This window comes from Chionomys nivalis, chromosome 13 (genome assembly GCF_950005125.1).
Source record: "Chionomys nivalis chromosome 13, mChiNiv1.1, whole genome shotgun sequence".
Lineage (NCBI taxonomy): Eukaryota > Metazoa > Chordata > Mammalia > Rodentia > Cricetidae > Chionomys > Chionomys nivalis.
This window is the reverse complement of record NC_080098.1, coordinates 36989293-37008701: the sequence shown is the minus strand read 5'-3', so window position 1 is coordinate 37008701 and position 19409 is coordinate 36989293. Positions and strand designations below refer to the sequence as shown.

Genomic DNA, 19409 nt, shown 5'->3' with positions numbered 1-19409 from the left:
CCACTGTTTTTATTAACATCCTGTTTTCCCCACAGGGGATAAGTTGTAGGGAGCAGGGGTGAGAAAGAGGGGGGATTTCATCTTGTACATTTAAAGAGGGCCTCGCTGGATACTCGCTGGGATTTTCAGGTTTTTTCCCATCCAAATATTTGAAATGTACCCACCTAATACAGAGTAAAAGCAAGAAAAATCTATCACTTATCCTTCTTAAAAATACTGTGTTTTGCACACAAACATTCATTGTTTTAAGAACATTTAAAAAATGACAGCCTGAAGTGCTTAAAATGTGTATGGACATGGTACAATACATGTATATATACACACAGGTATGCATATGCACAAGCAATGTATATATACACATACAAGCATGTAGTCTCATGAATTTGAACTTGATAATCCAACAGTGTACACTACTGTACATCCAGTATGAAATGTCCTGTTTCATGGATGTAAAAAAGAGTCAAAATCCAAACCTCTCAGGTCTCTTAAGCCTGAACACAATCCACCTGACTCAACCTTAACCCTCAAGCCCTGACTCATTGATGGCGAACAATATCAACCACAGACAGACTGTTTAAAGGCTCACACAAATGTCTTTGGTGTATGTGTCTATTTTTAAGGTACAAAATAATAATAATAATTATAATTATAATAATAAAAATAGCTATTTTGTGTGCTGTAGCAGTTCTTTTATAGCTCACATGAAGTGCAGCTCTTAAACCCCACCCCCACCCCCACCCAAAGAAAATACTTGTTAAATAAGGATTAGACAGGTCAAACACCATTGTAGTGCAAATAGTAAACGATAAAAAAACAACATTTACAAAATATAGAAATGTTTGAATCCAACAGATGGACAAACATATTCCTTTCAAGTATCTCTCCTTGAAGAAAATAAAAATTAATCAGGTTACTTCCAATACAAAAAAGTCTCTCTTTTTGTCCTCTTTCAGGTAAACAGTTTCAAACCTATTAGGTTGCATAGTTCTAAGATCATAAGCACCTTAACGAAATGTGACTTGGTATTCTTTCTTCCTTCATCCTTCACTCTTCCCATTCTTGTTCTCAATGCTTTTATGTTGATTTTGTCTTGTGGCAAAAGTGGTACAGAAAAGAAAATGTGACCACCTGCACAGAATTGTTCTTTTACCAGTATGTGTATGCATGTGGTGTGTGGAAATACCTCTGTGTGTGTGTGTGTGTGTGCCTGTGTGTGTGCACACACATATGTGTGCACACTGAAATACACAGAGATAGTGTCACATAGACATACTTATGACCTGGGTATCTGGGTGGGACTGGCCCTTTAAAACTCATGGCTTTCTAGACGTATTTGGGTTGTGCTAGCCCACATTACTGCAGAACAGACAAGTAGACTTCCAGGCTCGCAAGGGAACCGCAAGAGGCAGGAGAGAGGACAATACCCAGTTTGGATAAAACTGATGCAATCAGTTTGGTTTTGGAAGAAATGAAGGGTACACCATTCTCTCTTTTCCTCCCAATCCCTGTTTCCTTCGCTGCTTCATCTCTGAGCCCTGGCTTAGGATATTTTCCACAACTTCCTTCATCTGTTTCATTAGGTTTTGTTTTCAGTTTAGTTTTTGTTTTTTGTGGGTTTTTTTTATTTCTATTTTTCTGGTTGTTTTGTTTAATTCAGATATTTTGTATTTTTCTTCATTTTGCCACTGTCTTCTCTGACTGTCTAGATTCGTGTCCTCTGGGACCCCGCAGCTCTAGGAGCAGCCACACTCCTCCACAATCATGTTCTGGATGTCCTTTTTGATGATGTTCTGGCCATCATCATAATAGAGCATGGACATGGGTCTCAGCTTGGTGGGCACACAACATGACTTAAGGTTGGCAAAGGGGCTGTGACCCCTCATGCGGTAGTGGTTGATGACGGTTGAGTGAAAGGAGAGTGAGGACCCAGAGGTCCCTGCTATGTGGCTTGGGCACTCACCCTCACAATAGTTGGCATGATAGCCAGAGGGAGCAATGATCCAGTCATTCCAGCCAATGTCCTTGAAGCTGACATAGAACTGTTTCTTACAGCAGATGTTGACCTTGCCATCACACTCCAAGCCCCGCCTACGCCTGCGGTGAGGATGGTCTTCCGACTGCCTAGCCTGCAGCATGAGGAAAGGTCTGTGTGATTGCTCCTTTTCCTCTTCCAACGCTCCATCACTTCCATCTTTCTTCTTCCCATCTCCGTCCACTTCTTTCTTCTTCTTCTTCCCCAGGAGCACCAGGCTGGCACCGCTCTCCTGGCACTGCTCACAAGCAATCCGCACATCCAGGGAGCTCTTCCCCTGGTCCAGCAGGCGCTGGATGCTGCTAGACACTGGAAAGATGTGCCAGGTACTCTTCCGAGCATCGACCACTTTCTCGGATAGCAACAGTTCACTCCTCTCCCCCTTTAAGCCCATTTCCTCGGCCTCTTCCCCCACGTCCAAGCTGCCCTGTGGATGCTTCTGCTGCTGAAACAGACGGATGGTGACTTTGGTCCTGGTTCGGTTGGCCTTGGGGACTTTCAGGAAGAGCCAGATTTCTGCACGCTCCACTACTGACAGGTCACTGCCTTCCTTGGAAATCTCAAAATGCAGTGTCTTCCTGGCTGTGCCTGAAGATGAAATGGCACAAGAGAGAGAGGGGAAAAAAAAGAAATGCATGTTAGTTGAAAATTGCACATCTATCACTAACTTCAGGTATCCTTGCTATCCACTCTCACAATGCTCGGTTATCAGTTTACAGCCCACACCTGAGATAAGTCTGTTTCCATGTGGCCACTGAGTCGAAAGGGTTTTACAGTTTTGAAATGATTTAAGAAAAATAGCATTTTTTAAACATGTGACACTTAACTGAATTGTAAACTTCAGTGCCTATAAATGCAGTTTTATTTGAACAGAGTCCCATGAATTTCTTTATATGTCGCTTGCGACCATGTTTCACTTACACAGAACTGGGTAGCTATGGGTGACGCTACTAACAGAGACAAGTGTGTGGGCCTTGCTCTGTCGTGAAGGAAGCCTGAGCTTCTGCACAGATTTTATTCGCTCCTGCATTTTAGTTTAATCTATGAAATGAGAATAATGTGATAACATTTGACCGAGGTTGGAAAGAATTGAATGGATTCACCTAGCTGAAAAGCCATGGATGCCTTGACAAATTGTGGCATTATTGTCCCAAAAAAAAAAAAAAAAAAAAAAAAAAAAAAAAAAAAAAAAAAAAAAAAAGCCAAAAGCTCTGTCCCCTGCAGCTATGTGTGTGTCTGTGGGGGCCAGACTCTTTGAGACCATGTTTTCTTCCTGTCAGCAGTCAGCACCTGGCCGAATTTGTCTGTCAACCTGTGCCCAGGTAGAGCAGCAGGGCTTTTACCAAACAACCTACAAAGCTTTTCATGGGGCCTCTCTCAAGTCATTTCTCTGTTAAGCAGTTAAAGAAATCTTCTCTAAAAGTGGGTCTTACCCCAGTTGTCCCCTCTCGTGTGGCCTTTTGGTTTCAGTATCCAACAGACTCCCATGAGTTTGGACGGTGTGCCTCATATAAATCCAAGTCCCTATGGCCCAGCTGACCAGATGTCACTTTCCATCGCCTTCCTTCTCTTCACCTACGACCACCCTCATGGCAGTTTAGTTTAGGAAACCAGCATAGGTCACATCTGTCTTGTTCACTGCTGTGGTGTGATGTGCAGCAGAGGGTAGGTAGTTACTAAGCTACTAATTCACAAATGGGGCCATATTAGCATTGAGTTGCCTTCAATTAAGAAAGCAACTCCTAACTCTGAATCCCTTATTTTTGCCTCTGTTCATTTAAAATGCACCAAATAAACACCAAAAAATGCCTTCCTTTCTACCTGCTTTTCAAACAAAAACATCCCCCAAACCACTCAGAGATCTACCTAGATGTAGGGCCAGAACCTTGCTATTTCTTTCTCTTTTCACAGGCACTTGTAGATTTATTACACAGTATCATTTATGATAAGAAACACGTGTCCAGACTAGAATTTTTTGATTGAAAATATATGTCCCTTCCCTTCCATATTGCTATCGGGAGGCATATAAAAGCCTGCTCTCTTTTACCTGACCATGTCCATGCTAACAGCTGCCTGCTATACATGGAGTACATGTACAATCTGGGAACAATCTTTGAGAGGTCTATCTTTGACATCACAGCTCCCAAGGATGGTCTCCATAGCTAACAGAAACCCAGCCGTGCTCATCAATGGAGACCTTTAGATGTTTATGGTCCCATAAATTTCAGCACAGTCTCAAGTGCGCTGCAGCAGAAGGCAAGCTTTCCTGTGCATGGTACACTATAGATTCCAACCTCAACCTAACACACTGTACACTATGATTACATTAGCTTCACAAAGACAAGGGCCAGGAAGCACTGACTATAGACACGGAGAGCCCCTGGCAACTGCCTAGAAGTTTGCCAGGAAGATAGGGTACGCAGAGACATTCTACTGAGTGACTTCCCATTTCTGTCAGGAGTCAAGATAAATAATTAATAGATTTTGATTCCATGGCATGTAAGAGCAGAGAACAGTAAGGAAGGTAAACAGGGTGACAGTTTTTAAAGTGAATCCTATCATCTTCTGCTCAGGTTAAGTGCGTTTATTGTTGTTGTTTAATTTTATAAGAAAGCAAAAGACTCTAGGGAGCAAAATCTAGAATAGTTATTATAAAACTTCATAAGGGTGTTAGGGCACATGAGGTGTCCAGAAAGGTTGGGGTGAAGGAGGGATAGGGTCCAGGGGACCTGGAAGAGCGCATGTTCCTCCACTGTAGGGGCACATCTGCTATTCCTCTGGAAAGTATCAACCACCTACCTAGTGTCTTCCTGCCTCCAAGCAGCACCCTTTCTGTAGTTCTGAGCTATCCCGGGGGTCAGTTCACAGACAGGGAGAACAAAAGTAGCAGCTAAATTAGAGAAGCCCGGAGAGGCTGCCTTCTTTCTCTAGGAAACAGCTCCTGACTGGCAAAGTTCACTAGGTCTCAAGAAGGGCAATGGTCTCCCAAACCTCTTCTGTCCTCGACCACTTGGCATGGGTGTGAGGGGAAGGGGCCTGAGAGCCATGCTGACTTGCTCCTACCAAGCTTCCCATAAACAGTCCTGGGCTGCCTGCAGATGTTGGGGTAGGGGACAAGAGAGGATTAACTGGCATGCTAGAACAAGTGACTGCGTGGAAATTGCTTTTTTATCCTGGTCAGCAAGGCTGAGACCATGCGCCCCTGTTAGACAGCCTGCAGGAAGGCTCCTCGCTGCATGGGAACAAGTTTCTCATGCATGGGGTAGCTCCGCCCCTTCTTCACAGGCGCTGTACTGGGAAGCAAATGATTTAGTGTTCCTGCCAGAGGATCATACAAAGAGAGAGCTCATTAGAGGGGACTCAGTCTGTCAGGTGCTGCTGCATTAGACTCAGAGAGTCATCATCAAACGCCTTGCAGGCTGGTCTTGGCTGACAATTAACTGCAAGCCATTGCCTGTGTGTCACGGGGAGGCAAGGGTGCTGATTTTCGCCGCGGTTTAATGAGCCAGCCGCAAGCCTCGGCTCCTGTATTTGTTTCTGCTCTAGCTTGCTTCATTTCTCCCCCATATTTCTGACATTTGGAATTTCCCCTACTAATTGACATGCCTGTCCCCTCCTTCTCCTGGTGTCCATTTCTGGAACTGCTATTTGTGTGTTGCATGATATTTTATCAGGGGGGAAAAAAAATAAAACTGAGATCCAATTTCATGAAAATGCTGTTGCCGTATGCCCAGGAGGACAGGGGGAGGAGAGAGTCAAGTCTTCCTCCGTCTACCTCATACGCAGGTACATTTTATAAGTTCTATTGTATTCTGACTTATTAAGCAGTGCATTTTTTTTCTCTTTTACCTTAGCTTTCATTGCAGAAGGGTGTGGGGAGAGTGAGGTGGATGGGAGCTGAAGCAGACTGACCATTTATCAGACCTGTTGGTTTCAGAAATATATTACAATGCTCAAGCTAGTTACATAAGGATGAAAAATATAACCTACTACCTGAGTGAAATGGCTATATTGCAGTGACGCTTCCAGGAGGCCCCACGCTGAACATGTAATGATTTGGAAAAGGGAAGAAAGATATCTAAGGCTGAGATGCTTAGGATCAACTTCCCATTCATTTCAGGCCTGACTTAAATATCTGGGGCTGTAAAATCCTGGAATAAATGCCTTCCCCTAGTGCTGCATAAGCAAGTATGGCACTTGGGTGTACAGGTGTGTGCTGGGTTCCTCCACCAGGCCGCAGCTCCCCAGAGAGACCTGCTGGCTCATTAACCTTTCATTAACAACCCCTGTAACGTTCTTTTCCTCCTCTGTGCTATTTTCTGTCCTGAGGCTTGTGAGCAAGGCTTGTATCACAGCCTGCTCTGTCTGAGTAATTCACTAAGAAAGTCCCACGCAAACCCATGTGGGTGATCCTACCTCATCACTTAAGCCCCTGGGAGCTTGGTGGACATACAGCACAGCAGAAAAAAAAATGGACAGAACATTCTTTAGGGGTAAATGCTGTCCCTTATAGGGAATACCTTTGAAATGCTGCCTGCTGGGAGGGCTGGGCAGAAAGGAAGTCTGTGTCAGCCTAAAGGAAGGGGGTTTGTAGCAATTCTCTTTTGCTTTCAGGATTTTTCTCCAGCTTGGTCATAAAGGTATGCCAAGGCTTCAGTAAGCAGGCTGCTTGCTCTCTTCCCGAACATTAATATGGAAATGCCACGTGCATCAAAGTCCAGGTATCAGATTTGGGAGCATATGACTGAAAATTTCCAGTTAAATAGTCAGTACACACAAAGTTTCAGCTCAGTTTAGCCTCGCCAACATCCTGGGTAAAATATGCTGCCCTTTTATACGTCGGTAATGATCCCATCGCTGTTCACGTGGAAAGCCTTGCCATTCACAGTGCACACTTAAGCTCAGCGCGAGAGAAGCACAGTATGGCTGTAAATATGTGTAACTTTAACTTCCCATTCTTCTTCGAGCTTCCCTGTACCTAGATCCAGCCCAGTGAGTGGCACAGGGGCCAGCGTCACAGACCCAGTGTCCTCAGAGGTACTAAGTCAGCCTCTGGATGGTTCCAGGGGTTTCTGCAAAAGGCATCAGGGAGGTCTGAGAGGTTACATCCCCCTGTCCTGCAATCGAGCATCTTGCCTACAACAGGCGTGTTAGCTTGCTTGTACCAATCATACCGTCTAACTTTTGAGCTTTCATAGCTCTCACTGGGATCGTTTTTGAATTACTGTTAATCCTCAGGCCTGAGTAACTTATCCTCCACCGCCTCTCCCGTTTAAATGATGATGAAAAGGGTTAAATGTTTGAAGAAAAAAAAAAGAGAGAGAAGTCTTAACTTCATGATATAAATAGAATAAAAAATTCTCAAGAGTCAAGCTGGAGAGTTTTTCCAGAGTTCCTGAAAACTTTTACACTTGTAAATGTGGACCTAGGAACCAGTCAGTCATGAAGAGTTCTGAGCTAAAGCGAAGAGATCATGCTCAAGTGCGATATAGCAGAAGGGCCAAGACAAATAAGTGTTTTCATAAAAAGTGGGAAAGTACTCCTTCTCTCCCTGTGAAAACTCTCTCTCTCTCTCTCTCTCTCTCTCTCTCTCTCTCTCTCTCTCTCTCTTTCCTGACATCTCCCCATCCCCACTACAGTACACCCACTCCACAGGCAAAAAGAAAAAAAAAAAGCCGGTGCTCATCTCTCTGCACATCTTTCCCCCACGGTTTCTCTCCACACTCTCAGCTGGGAAACAAATGCGCCCCCAGCAGCTGAACTCCATGTTCCTATCAGGCGTTAAATAAATAGTCTTTTTTTTTCTCTCTCTCCATATTAGAAGTCACTTGTCATTTGTCCCTTGTGAAAAGCATTGATAAGGCAGGCTAACTAGGAAGCCTAACTGGGGGAGATGGAAGGTGTTTTTGTAAAACCCTGGAGACCGTGTTAGGGAGCGCCTCTGCTCACATCAGTGTGGCTGATGATTCACACACATCCCAAGCCCTGCTTTGTTTGTTTTTGAAATGTATCACTCCTCTCCTCTGTGGCCGATGAAGCTGTGGGATATTCATGTGAACCACAGCTTTCCTATTGCTGTGTCTCTGTCTTACTTAAGGTATTACAAGGAGTTGTGCACCTCCCAGTCCATAAAATCCTAACCCTGCAGGAAGATGGGATTGCAGGGAGGAAGTAATTGATAATCTTCCAGATGAGGGTGCTTCAAGCTGGGGCTTCCAGTAGGCACAAAACTGCCTTTTCCAGATTAGTTGATAGAGATGAAGGTTTAGGGATGCGCCCTCTGGTGGCCAATCTTTTCCAAAATTCAGATACGTGTGAAACCCTAAGAGGCTCAGTGAGGTGTAACTCACAAAACAGGTCACAGAAAGGCAGAGGCGGGGAGCGGAGCTGTGCGAGTTTACTCCATTTTCAGATGGATTTCTTGGGGTGTAGAAAAGTAGTCTCCTGGGGAGCTCATGTCTAACTCAGATCTTCTGTCCCCGGTGTCCTCCAAGAGAGAGGCAAGGTATGCCACGTTAGACAACACCTGGACAGTAGCTATTGATTCAGACTCAGTTTCTCTATCCTATGTAGGCTAATTGTGAAAATCAGCAGCTAACTATGGCAGGATCTATGTAGACTCAATGGTAGGCTGTTACTGTCCTACTATAATAAAGCAAAAATAGACAAAAATACGGTGTATTAGCCAAGACATGCTCTGATCTCAATTTCATTGACAATAGAAGCCATAGTTGGCTTGCCTTTATTCATCCATGCTGCCATTCCTTTGAAGAAAAGTGAGCACTGAGAGTTTGGGGCCAGTCATATGCTAACTTTGGGGGCACTCTTGGGTGACACCTATAAAATAAAATTCACATATTGGAACAGATTTCAGAGAACTTGAGAGTGAACACCTGCTGCTTAGTCAAGGCAATCCAAATCAACTTCACAAATTTGAAATATTTCCCACCTGAATACAGTAGGACAAATTCAGTTAAAAGATCAAGGTATTCTAGCCCTTGGAGTCTCTTTATTCTCATGGGTTTTGCCACCTTTATCTAATAATCATGACTAAAGAGACCAAAGTAAAACACATATCCCATACCAAAAATCTTGATATGAAAAGGCACATCGATTGTGTGCTTACAGGTGACACTCATCAACTGCACTCTATGTGGTACAAATGGTTGCAAAGAAAAGAGAAAAAGCACATGCCCTTTTCTGTTCTGGAAATATGTTAACTACTACATAGGAAAGTAGAATTACTCCAAAAGGCACAAGACAGATCTTTGCGGTTCATTTTCATGCACTTGCTCTAACTGATCAGATGATACATAATGTTTCCTGCATCAGCAAAATGCTTACATCATATTCTATGCTACTTAGAGAACAGATGTCTATACTATGATTGTTACTTACATCTGTGAGGTTATATTAAATCAACTGGAAGCCAATGTATGCTACTTCTCACATGAGTACTAAGCTACTGTAACCAATGCGCCATGTTCCTGGACTATAGGAGTTTCCACTTGTAGGTTTTACACTCCATCAATGTGTGAGTCCAGGGAATCACCATTGTAAATAGTATCTCATTTTCTCTCAAAATAAACAACAGAGAAGCAAAAATGACAAGATCCTATTTAACTGAGAGAGTCATTAGCATTGAGAAAGCCATAAGTAAGAAAGAGCTAAACAGTCCAATTCTTTGCCAAATCATGAATTTTCTGTACAAGCCCAGTAAGTCAGAGGGAAGGCACTCACTGTGCAGTTAAACATGGTGGAAGTCAGATGTATACTTAGTCACATGACAGAGTTACAACCAAGTTAGTCAAAACTGTAACTGAGGCCAGCATCAGTGAAGGTTGTCTATAAGAAACTGTGAGGACCAGGATCAATCTTCTAAAACACAGAACCCATCCCAGACACACCACCCAATGTTTTAAAGATTTTCTTTCACCTTCCAACTATGCAAGTTGAAGAAAATTGAGTAGCAACCTAAAAAGTCCAACCTGTCTTTTTCCTCAATAAGATTCAGAAAATAAAGTCACAATGACCAGGGTTTGGGGAGCTGTATCAAGAAGGAGCTGATAGATAAGAAAGTAGGAAGGACCTGAGAGTTAACCTGTCTAGGAAGGGTAGCCTGGCTTCTCCCAAGTAGGAAGCCAGCCAGCCAGCAGCCTGTGGAATCCCACCCTACCCAGTCCCCAAGGATGCCCAGGTCTTGCAAGGCTTTCTCGAAACAGAACATCTGACTCAACAGGTTTTCAGGATTGGAAATTTTGAGTGTCGCCTTAATTGTTTATACTGCTGCCGTAAACTTTTAAACAAAATGCTGGGAGTCCCTGCACGTACTTCGCTAGCCATATGCTATACCACACAAAACAATGGCATTCCTTTCAAATGGCTTTGGCAAGGGATCCTATTCCTTAGCCTGGCATTTACCATGAAAGTGAAAAGGTATTATTAACTCAGCTGTATGTCAGTTCCAACAGTCTTACAGCCCTGCAGTGAGATCTGTGTGCTCCTGAGGGTCTGAGTAGCCAGGGCCAAGGCTGGGGTCTCAGCTTTACACAGGTACTTCCTCTACATCAACAGGTTAGTGCGGCCCTGAGCCAATGGTTAGAATCTATTCAAGTTCTTCCTCTTAAGGCTTGAGTAGTTCGTCATAGTGTCTGAGAGTACGTCGTCAAGGTTGCCTTCCTTGGCAAAAAGTTCTTAGTAACTTTACAAAGAATAAAACGGGGCCGGGGGTGAGGTTCTTTGGCTTTTGTTGATGCTGTTGCTTGTTTTTTTATTATGGTTGTTCTGATTTTATTCGGAAAGCAAAGGTGTCACTGTCCCGAAAGTAATCACCAGTTTAATGTTAACTGCCCTGGGAGTAGCTCTTTGCTGTCTTGGGTGGTTTGTGCACAGAGGCAGGCTTTCCAGAGGTGAAAATGATGGTCACTAAGAAATATGCCTGAGTCTGGCTCCAATGTAGCCCCAGATCAGACATTTAAAAGAGATTTGTTTTCAGACAGTGGCTTCAGCGCTGCCTTTGCACCCGGCCCCCAGGCGCTCTCACTCCTACCCCAGAAGAACTTTGGCTGGGGTCCAGATGCTGCCTCTGCACCCCCAAACCCCCAAATGCCCTGCTTTCATCTGGCTGCTCAGATCTGGTTTCCTAGGCAGGGCAGCCAGGGAGCCCCAGGCAGACTGCCTTCCAGCTCCAGACTGGCCCAAGAGCTTCCTCTCTGGGTAACCGCTGAATTTATTTAGCAAGTGTAAGCTAGCCATCGCGGGGCAGGGCTCCCTGGCAAAGAAGTCCTCTCCCCCTCCTCTGCCTCTCAGGCGCCACCACCACCTAATAACTAATAACCTTCCCGGGTAGTCTCTAGCGGGAGGGAAAGAAGTTCCTGCTAGGACTGTCAACGAAATACATTTCCCTGCCCCCGCCCCCACCCCCAACGCCAGCACCCACCTGACTCGGCAAAGGTGATGATCTCCGAGGTCTGCTCCATGAGTTCATTCATTTCGGCCCTCCTGCCAATGTCGTCCTCTATCTCCACATACCCGTTCTCCCCCACTTTACCCACATGAAGCTTTCTGATCGCGTTGAGAAGCGCCGCCTTGGGCACCGGCTGGGTGACATCGGGTCTCTTCTTCAAGTGCAGCATGTTTAGGATGTGTTTCTTGACAGCCTCTACCATCTCTGGCTGAGAGTTAGGTCCATCCTTCGGAAGGGTGGCCAGCGCACAGGACGGGCAGTCCGGGGCTGCGCCGTGCCCCTCGGATCCTGGGGTGGGGGAACTCCTCACTATAATCCAGCAACTTGCCAACAGAAATCCTCTCAGCCAAAGCAAGGGCATCCTGGCAGCAAAAGTCGTGTGGTTGCCTTCTTTAAAGGCCCTGCTTTTCCTCCCCCCACCTCACGCACAGGTTTTTTGGACTTTTTTTTTCTTCTCCTCTTCAGCAAATTCTCTGGAACAAGAGCAAAAAGTTTCCTGTGAAGTTTTCTTTGCAGGTTCCCTCTCTGAATGCAGTCAGGGCTGTAGGTTTGTGGCTGTCAGGAAGGAGAGTTCTGACTGTCTCCGAGTAAAAGAGAAGGAAGGAGGGAGGGAGAGAGAGGGAGGGAGGGAGAGAGGGAGGGAGGAAGGAAGAGACAGGGTGGGGGGGAGACAGAGACTGAGAGAGGATGGGAGGGAGAGAGACAGGGAGAAAGGAGAGAGGGGGAGAGAAGACAGAGGGAAAGGGGGAGAAAGAGAGGGAGAGAGCAAGGGAGGGGGAGGGAGAGGGGGGAGGGGAGAGGAGAGGAGAGGAGAGAGAGAGAGAGAGAGAGAGAGAGAGAGAGAGAGAGAGAGAGAGAGAGAGAGAGAGACGGATTGGCCCTAAGTGAGCGAGTGAATGGGAGAGGGAGGGCGTCTGTGAGTAAGAGCTGTGACTGGGGAGGAGGGACAGCCCGTTTCTGACAGGCTGCCTGCCTTCTGCTCCTTGCTCCCTCACGCACACCTCTCTTCAAATCCTACCCTTCTCTGGGGGTGGGGGGTGACTCTTCAGTCCTTTCTACAATAAATGCTCCTAATTCGGTTCACTTTTGGTCTAGAAATTTCTTTCTTTTTCTTCTACTTTTTTTTTCTTCTTTTCATCTTTCTCTGCTCAATACGGTTCACCTTCCTTCTTTGGAAGGGGAAACCCAAACAAACTAAATGTGCTGTTTCCATTCGCCGAGATAACTTGATTGGAAAGTGTGCCCCTGAAATCCTCTCTCCCATGGCCTTTCACTACCCGGTAGCAGGCAAGCACCCACCTGGCCTTGACATGGGGCTGAGGGAAGTCCTCAGTAGGTACAGGTCAGGGGACTGGGCCTGGGGCAGAGGGGCTGAGACAGCTGGTTGTTCTGCCTGACAGAATCCAGAAGCATTTCTTTCTGCCATTCATTCATATTTAAATGTCCAGGGTCCTCATGCCAGCAGGCGATCCGATGGGACCTGGAGCGCAGCAGAACTTTTGTCTGGGGTCATATAATACACTCTGCTTTTGCCAACTGGGCACCACAGCAGGGCATTGGAAGCTCCCTTGGGCAAGCAGCATTTTACATGCCCTAGTCAGAGAAGAGATACTCTCTCTCTCTCTCTCTCTCTCTCTCTCTCTCTCTCTCTCTCTCTCTCTCTCTCTCTCTCTCTCCCTCCCTCCCTGCCCTGGATGCACACATCTCACAAATTATAGCCTACTGTCCCTTTTCCTGGCTTCTCAGATAAAGCACAGAATTCATTTGGCCTTTCTCACATGTTCTTTCATAAAAAGAATATACTCTTACAATGTGAATAGCTGCCCTATGGGGAAAGAATCTCTAAAATATATCGACAAATCCTTTTTCTCTGGCATGTGCTAGTTTTATTTTGTTTTCTGCGTGCCCACCCCCAGTCTTGACCATAGTATTCATGGCAGCCAGCTTAGCTGCTTCCTAATTTCCTTCAAAGTAACAGCAGAGCTGAAATTATCAAGGATTACAGTGCTCACAGAACAAGACAAATGTGCATTTTCAAACAATGGCTTTCTGAGGCTTTTTTTTAAGTTCTGCACACCCCCTTTTCATTTTCTGTCTTATTGCTTTTATCTTGCAGAAGTATCTTTAAAGCATCCATCTGTTAAAGCTGTCCTTCCCTCTCAGTTTCTTCCCTACACATAAGCCCTCTTCGTTTCCGTAGATACACTCTGCTTCTACCTGATGCATACCATGTTCGCAGCATTTTAGTCAAGCAAAGCAGGTCAGGAGGACAGAGTTAATTAGGTGTCAGGACTAGAAGCATAAGGTCTACATCCAAGGAGAAGAGGTTGATAAAATCGTGACACTAAGTTAAACTTCCAGTTCTGACAGGTAGCAACGCCTTCCTGAACCTTACAAATGCGACCTTTCTCAGAAAGTAACAAGGCACAAGACATTCTTGGTTACAAGCCCTCTGACACCTTTGCAGGAGTGAAAGGACTCTGAGTTCCAGAAACACTGAGGACTCTGCTGTTTTTGCTAAGACTGTCCATATTACCTAAAACTCTCATTTTTAGGAAGGGGGGAGGTTAAAGACTGAGGGAAGCAGGGGCATGGGAATTACAATGGTTCACTAAAACATCTTTGTGTTATAATAACGTCACCCACCTATTTGGGGTTTCAGATACAGAACCCGGAGCATTTTGTGGTGCAGTTAAGTTTTACAAGGGAGACTAACATAGAGCTAAAAGTTTAATGACTCTAAACAACTCGAGAGTCCTAATAGTAGCATTTGGATAAGAGCAACTTATCAATGTTTGGATTCTCTCTGCATGTGAATATGTGTGTGTTCCCTGAATTTACTGTTCGCAAATGGAACTCTTAAAAATAGCTTTCTCTTTGGCATATGTACTTGTATATGTGTGCTGAGTGGGTTGTATAAACACATAATCTATTTGCATGCTCCAAGACTATTAAAAACAGTATTAACCTGCCTACACAATAGAAAACAATACAAATTACAATACCTACGAAGGTGCCAAAAAGTTGTAAAAGTCCCCTTAGCCATAGTGACTTTTAATGTGTAGAGAGCGCATAAGCAAGAATTTAAAAACATTACCTTTCAGATCCCTTCTGGTTTGCCAGCCGGTTCTTGTATCATGAGGTCAGAGCTGTCTGAGCTCCTCTTCATGGCATTGGCACTGTGAAGTTTTATACTGTAGTACTTAGTCCTACACTCACACATTGGTACCTCTCAAAGAGGAGGGCTGGGGCTTTGTTTAGGATTGGTTAGAATCAGCATGACATCAGCAGATGACTAGTTTTTCCAGAGTGAGACATTTCATAATTCATTATCTATGGAAATCCCTCTTGGCTTCTGAGACACTACCTGGGTGATGTAGTGCGCAGAAAAGCCTGTGGCTAGAATTAGTCCACACTTTACAAAAAAAAGGAGAGAGTCAAGCAAGCACGCACACACCTCCATCTCCAAGACTGCCCCGTTCTGACTTCATCCTCCTCGCACTTCATGTCTTGTTCTATTCAGGTTCAGTTTCATGTCTGTACATAAAACATCTGCTCCTTCATAAAGCCCCCTCTATTTGCACAGCACTTTTCTTTCCCGCAGCAAAGAAAAATTCACAGTGTTCTTTATAGGAAGTCTAATTTTATAATTATGATTAAAATAGCCAGTTTCTTGAGGAAAACCTAGGAAAATCTGTATGTCCATGTGGTGATGGTCTCTCTGCCTTGACTCACACTATTAATTTACACCTTGAAACTGAATGCCTGCTTCATGCATCATTCATCACCCCAGACTTGGGAAATGGTCCTTCTTTGCAAGTGAACTTCCTAACTAGAAAACAAAACAAAACTACACACACACACACACACACACACACACAAAATACATCGTTCTTTTAGGCTAGAACTTCAAGTCCTATAATTTATAAACATTATCAACATGAGTTTAATGAAAAGAAGTGAACTCTTCTTTGAAATAGAAGTAAAGTTAGTTTGGGCACTTTTCTTTTGGGGGGATCGCCCCGGCAGGGAGATAACAGAGGGAGGAACACCCCAATAAAGCACAGTGAAGACAGGCCATTGTGCTCAGGAATGAGTACAGCTGAGGCACTGGCCAGGTTCACATGACAAGTTGGATAAAATGTGCAAAATTGGGAGCTAATGAAAGCCATATGACCAGATATGTTGTTTTGTGTGCCGGATTTAACATGCATAAAATAAACTTTTCACTGTGCCCACAAGCAAAATGTAGAGGCTCTGGTCTCCTGATGTGTAGTGGGGGAAGGTTCCTTTAGGACACCAGGAGCTGTCTGTGCAAGGGTATCTCTTGACTGCAAAGTGTGGGTGCTAGCTCTGTGTGGGGGAGGAGGAGAGAAAGGAGCATTCTAAGAACTGTAGAACCGAAGTAGGAAATGAAGTTACAGGGGAAGCAAGGAATATGAGTGGCAAAGACAGAAAGAAAAGCAGAGATGCTCGATCCCATACCCACCCCAGGATGAACACAAACCCTTGGAAGAGAGGCACTTCCATACTGTTTGATAAGAGGCTCTAAGCATCGAAACTCACCCCCGTCTCACACACCATTTCAAGGAAAGCACCACTTACACCCCAATGTAGTGTGGGTGGCACAGGGAAGTGCCTCGATCAGACCCCGAACTCTGAGGCTTCTTCATCATTTAAACACAAGCCTCAGTGTTTCCATCTATAAAATGGGATCTATAATCTCAGGGTCAAAACTCAGTGGTCATAAAGAATGTTATCTCTGGTACATGTGTGTCGTGGGAATGTCAGGATCCTGACTGCAGAGGCCACCTTACAGGGGTCACTCTGAGACCCTGTTGGCCTTTGACACCACGGGAAGTGCCCACCTGCTAAGTCAGTCTATCAGCTATGACATGACGTAGTAGCTGGATCCCCCAACCTCAGAGCTGGGAAAGTCTCCTCTCTTTCCGTGGAAATCAAGTTGGGGTGGTGAAGGAAGCAGGCAGGTTAAAATAGCTTCTGTGGAATATTCTGGGCTGGGGATCAGCGTTTCCCTTCTGAATTCCAGGGCCCAGGGCGTGCGCTGGTCAGCGCAGCTCTGAACCGGGTTGGTTTCTCTTTCACTTCCTGCCCCTCCCGCGAAGACTCCCTGCACCCAGGCCCGGTCCCTTCTCAGTCTGCCACCGTACCTTGAGCAGCACCTGCTGGTAGTTTCCAGGGATCACTCCCGAATGCGCAGCTCCAGCCCGGCTCGCGGGACGCCTGGACTCAGGGCCAAGCCGGTCCAAGCGGCAGCCTCTATTTTTACCCTGAACACCAGCAAGGGCAACTTCGTTTAAAAGCGCAGCTCTTGATTTTTCCCCCCCTTTTGGCAGCTAAAGAATTCAGGGAGGGGAAGGAAAAAAATCACTGTTCAGTGAGTGCAGCTGGGAATCTCTGATCCCAGCCCTCAGTGCCAGGGAATGTCAGGGACCGGGACCTGCAGTGGGGCTGGCGGTCTCCGGGCCGACCGAGGCGAGCGGCAGCACAGGCCTGGCGCCCGCAGACTGCCCCTTTCCCGAGTGTGGAGTTCGGTCCCACCGACTACCGCACTGGCAGAGTGGCCCGCTGCCACCGCGCTGCACCTAGCGGAGGCGTTCTGATTTACTGGCTACTTAACAAAGCTCCAACTCTAAGCTGGCCCTGTGCTCGCCTGGAGGAGCAGTCACTAGCGAACCCGGGGAGCAGCTTGCTGTGAGGAGGAGCCCGGAGGGAAACTGGTACCTTATTTTACTGTAATTGCAAAAGAAACGATGTGCCAGAGATTTATATTTAGAAGTTGTATGTTTCTACTTTTATGTAAATGGAGCAATTAGGGCCTGTCTTGTTTCTGCTAACTCGGATGCGTGAGCATTGCTGGGGAGCTGGTGTTTTCAATCACAATTAGCGAGCTGGTCAAGAAACAAAGTTCTTTTGAGGATAGAGCTCCTTTGTGCGGATGGGGAGACCTGCATTTCGGTGCTGGCCTGTGGCTTGGGGTGACACGTATCTTAGGGGAACAGCTAACTCTGGACTAGTGTGTTTGCCCTGAGCAGCAGCTGGGCCAGTATAAAGTTGGCAGAGATCAAGAAGTGAGAATATTCACTTTTTCTCTCCGGCAAACCGTATGTCCTCAAGCTTTCATCCAGACTATTAATCGTTCTCCCCTCACTATTCCCGAATCGAGGAGCCAGGCTTGGAAAGGGGGCCATTGTCCACGACTCTGTGATTAGCGGCTGCTCATAGAACCTGTGATTTAGCCAAATATACCAAACAGGGGATGTGGACACCCTTAGCAGGTGACTGAGAAGTATCCTCTGATTCAGCTGAATGACAGGAGGCTGGTGGTTCAGAGGCACGGACAAGCTGCTGACAACTCAGGGTGTTTGGTTTCCTTCCCATGAAAAATCTGTTTCCAAAAAAAAAAAAAAATCATGATTTCTGCCTCATCCCCACTGGGAAAGTGAACATGAAACGTGACTCTGGAAATGAAAAGGGCTTTCTAGGTGTTCTTGGCAGCTGGGGGTTATTCTGGGTTTAAGAAGGAAACCCTTGCCTCCTTGTGAGCGGTCACCCCTCCCCCAAGAGGCAGTTCAGCATCCGGAAAGCACGAGGAAGGATTCTGAGTGGGTATTTTCTGGGTAGACTGTGGGAGTCCCTGGTGAAGCATCTAATCCAATGGCTTCAGTAGAGTATGGGTTTGGCAGACCAATCTTGTTTCCTGCCGATCACAGCCTGGAGCCAGTTTGGACCAAATGTTAGATACAAGGATTTGGGCCAGAAACAGTGTTTTGCCGTTAAAATCAAAGGGGGTTTGGGGGTGGGGGGTACTTCAAAACAGAGGTGGAAAGGGAAAGGGGAACATTAAAATTCCTCCGAAATGTATCAAAACGAACAAAATCAGAAATAGTTACTCCCAAAACCCTATTTCCTAAAACTCACACTTTTCTCACAACTACCGGAATATCCCTCCAGGCCTCAGGCTACCTAAGAGGGCCTGCTTTTAGAGTATTGAAGATTGTTAACTGAACAGTGCACCCAGATGCTAGAGAGAAAACGGGAAAAGAAAAAGAAGAAAAAAAGTAAACCATTCTTCTTCGTTCCAGAACAGTGGTTCTCAGCAGAAACAGTTCTGCTCCCTGGGACATTAGACATTGTTTTCAACTGCCACAACCAGGAATGAGGTGCCACTGGCATCTACTGAACAGAGGCCAAGGATGCTGAGAGCCTTCCCACAATGCACAGCACAGGACGGTGCCCACGCTAGAGAAATTAGCAATGATTATACAGTGGAGAAACCCTGAGTTAGGATCATGATTGTAAGGCTTCACCCAATTCCCTTTCCATCCGTGCTCCAAGAGAACGTGGAAACCCAGACTACAACACTGGAAAGGATCCAGTTACACAAAGTATTAGTGATTGAAGTGATGCTGCTTCCTCGTGTGTGTGTGTGTGTGTGTGTGTGTGTGTGTGTGATGCCCAATGGCGAGAGACTCACAAGAGGCAACAGATAATTGACTTTTCCTAGTCCACCTTGCTGTTCCCACCTATCTTCTCACATGCCCTCCATACATTTTCTGACAGTTTTTGGGTCAAACCAAAGACAGTCTTGGTGGCAAGCAACAAATCTAAATAAACTGATTCATACCCAAGGTGTTCGAAGACAACATATTTGGGAGAAGAAAAAAAAAGGATAAATGAAGAACGGGCATCCTCACTTCAACAATTCAGTAACAGGTCAATCAACGCATCAGAGAATTCCCCAAAGTAGATTTTATCGATGTGAGATAGCTATGTTTACCTTAACTTTTAAAAAGAAAAAAAAATCAAAAATAGTTTCATTTTATTGTCTAGTACCTTAAGAGAATGATATACAAAAAACACCCAACAACAAGAACAAAAAAAAAAAAG

The 19409-nt window shown here is 45.4% G+C and overlaps 1 protein-coding gene across 1 annotated transcript; it reads right to left on the bottom strand.

The window, feature by feature from the left end:
* Positions 1-773: 773 nt before the first annotated feature.
* Positions 774-14676, bottom strand: Inhba (inhibin subunit beta A). The gene is made up of 3 exons (XM_057786951.1): positions 14596-14676; positions 11472-11971; positions 774-2620 (listed from the first exon to the last, which is right to left on the bottom strand). The coding sequence occupies exons 2-3, from the start codon at positions 11857-11859 to the stop codon at positions 1734-1736; spliced, it is 1275 nt and encodes a 424-aa protein (XP_057642934.1). The 5' UTR covers positions 11860-11971; positions 14596-14676; the 3' UTR covers positions 774-1733.
* Between the last annotated feature and the right edge of the window lie 4733 nt (positions 14677-19409).

Bases quoted from the DNA above. Each gene is read 5' to 3' on its own strand.
- Inhba (XM_057786951.1), bottom strand. From the start codon at position 11,859: ATGCCCTTGCTTTGGCTGAGAGGATTTCTGTTGGCAAGTTGCTGGATT. The intron at 2,621-11,471 runs GTGGGTGCTGGC...TTTCATCTTCAG, and splicing joins CATCACCTTTGCCGAGTCAG to GCACAGCCAGGAAGACACTG.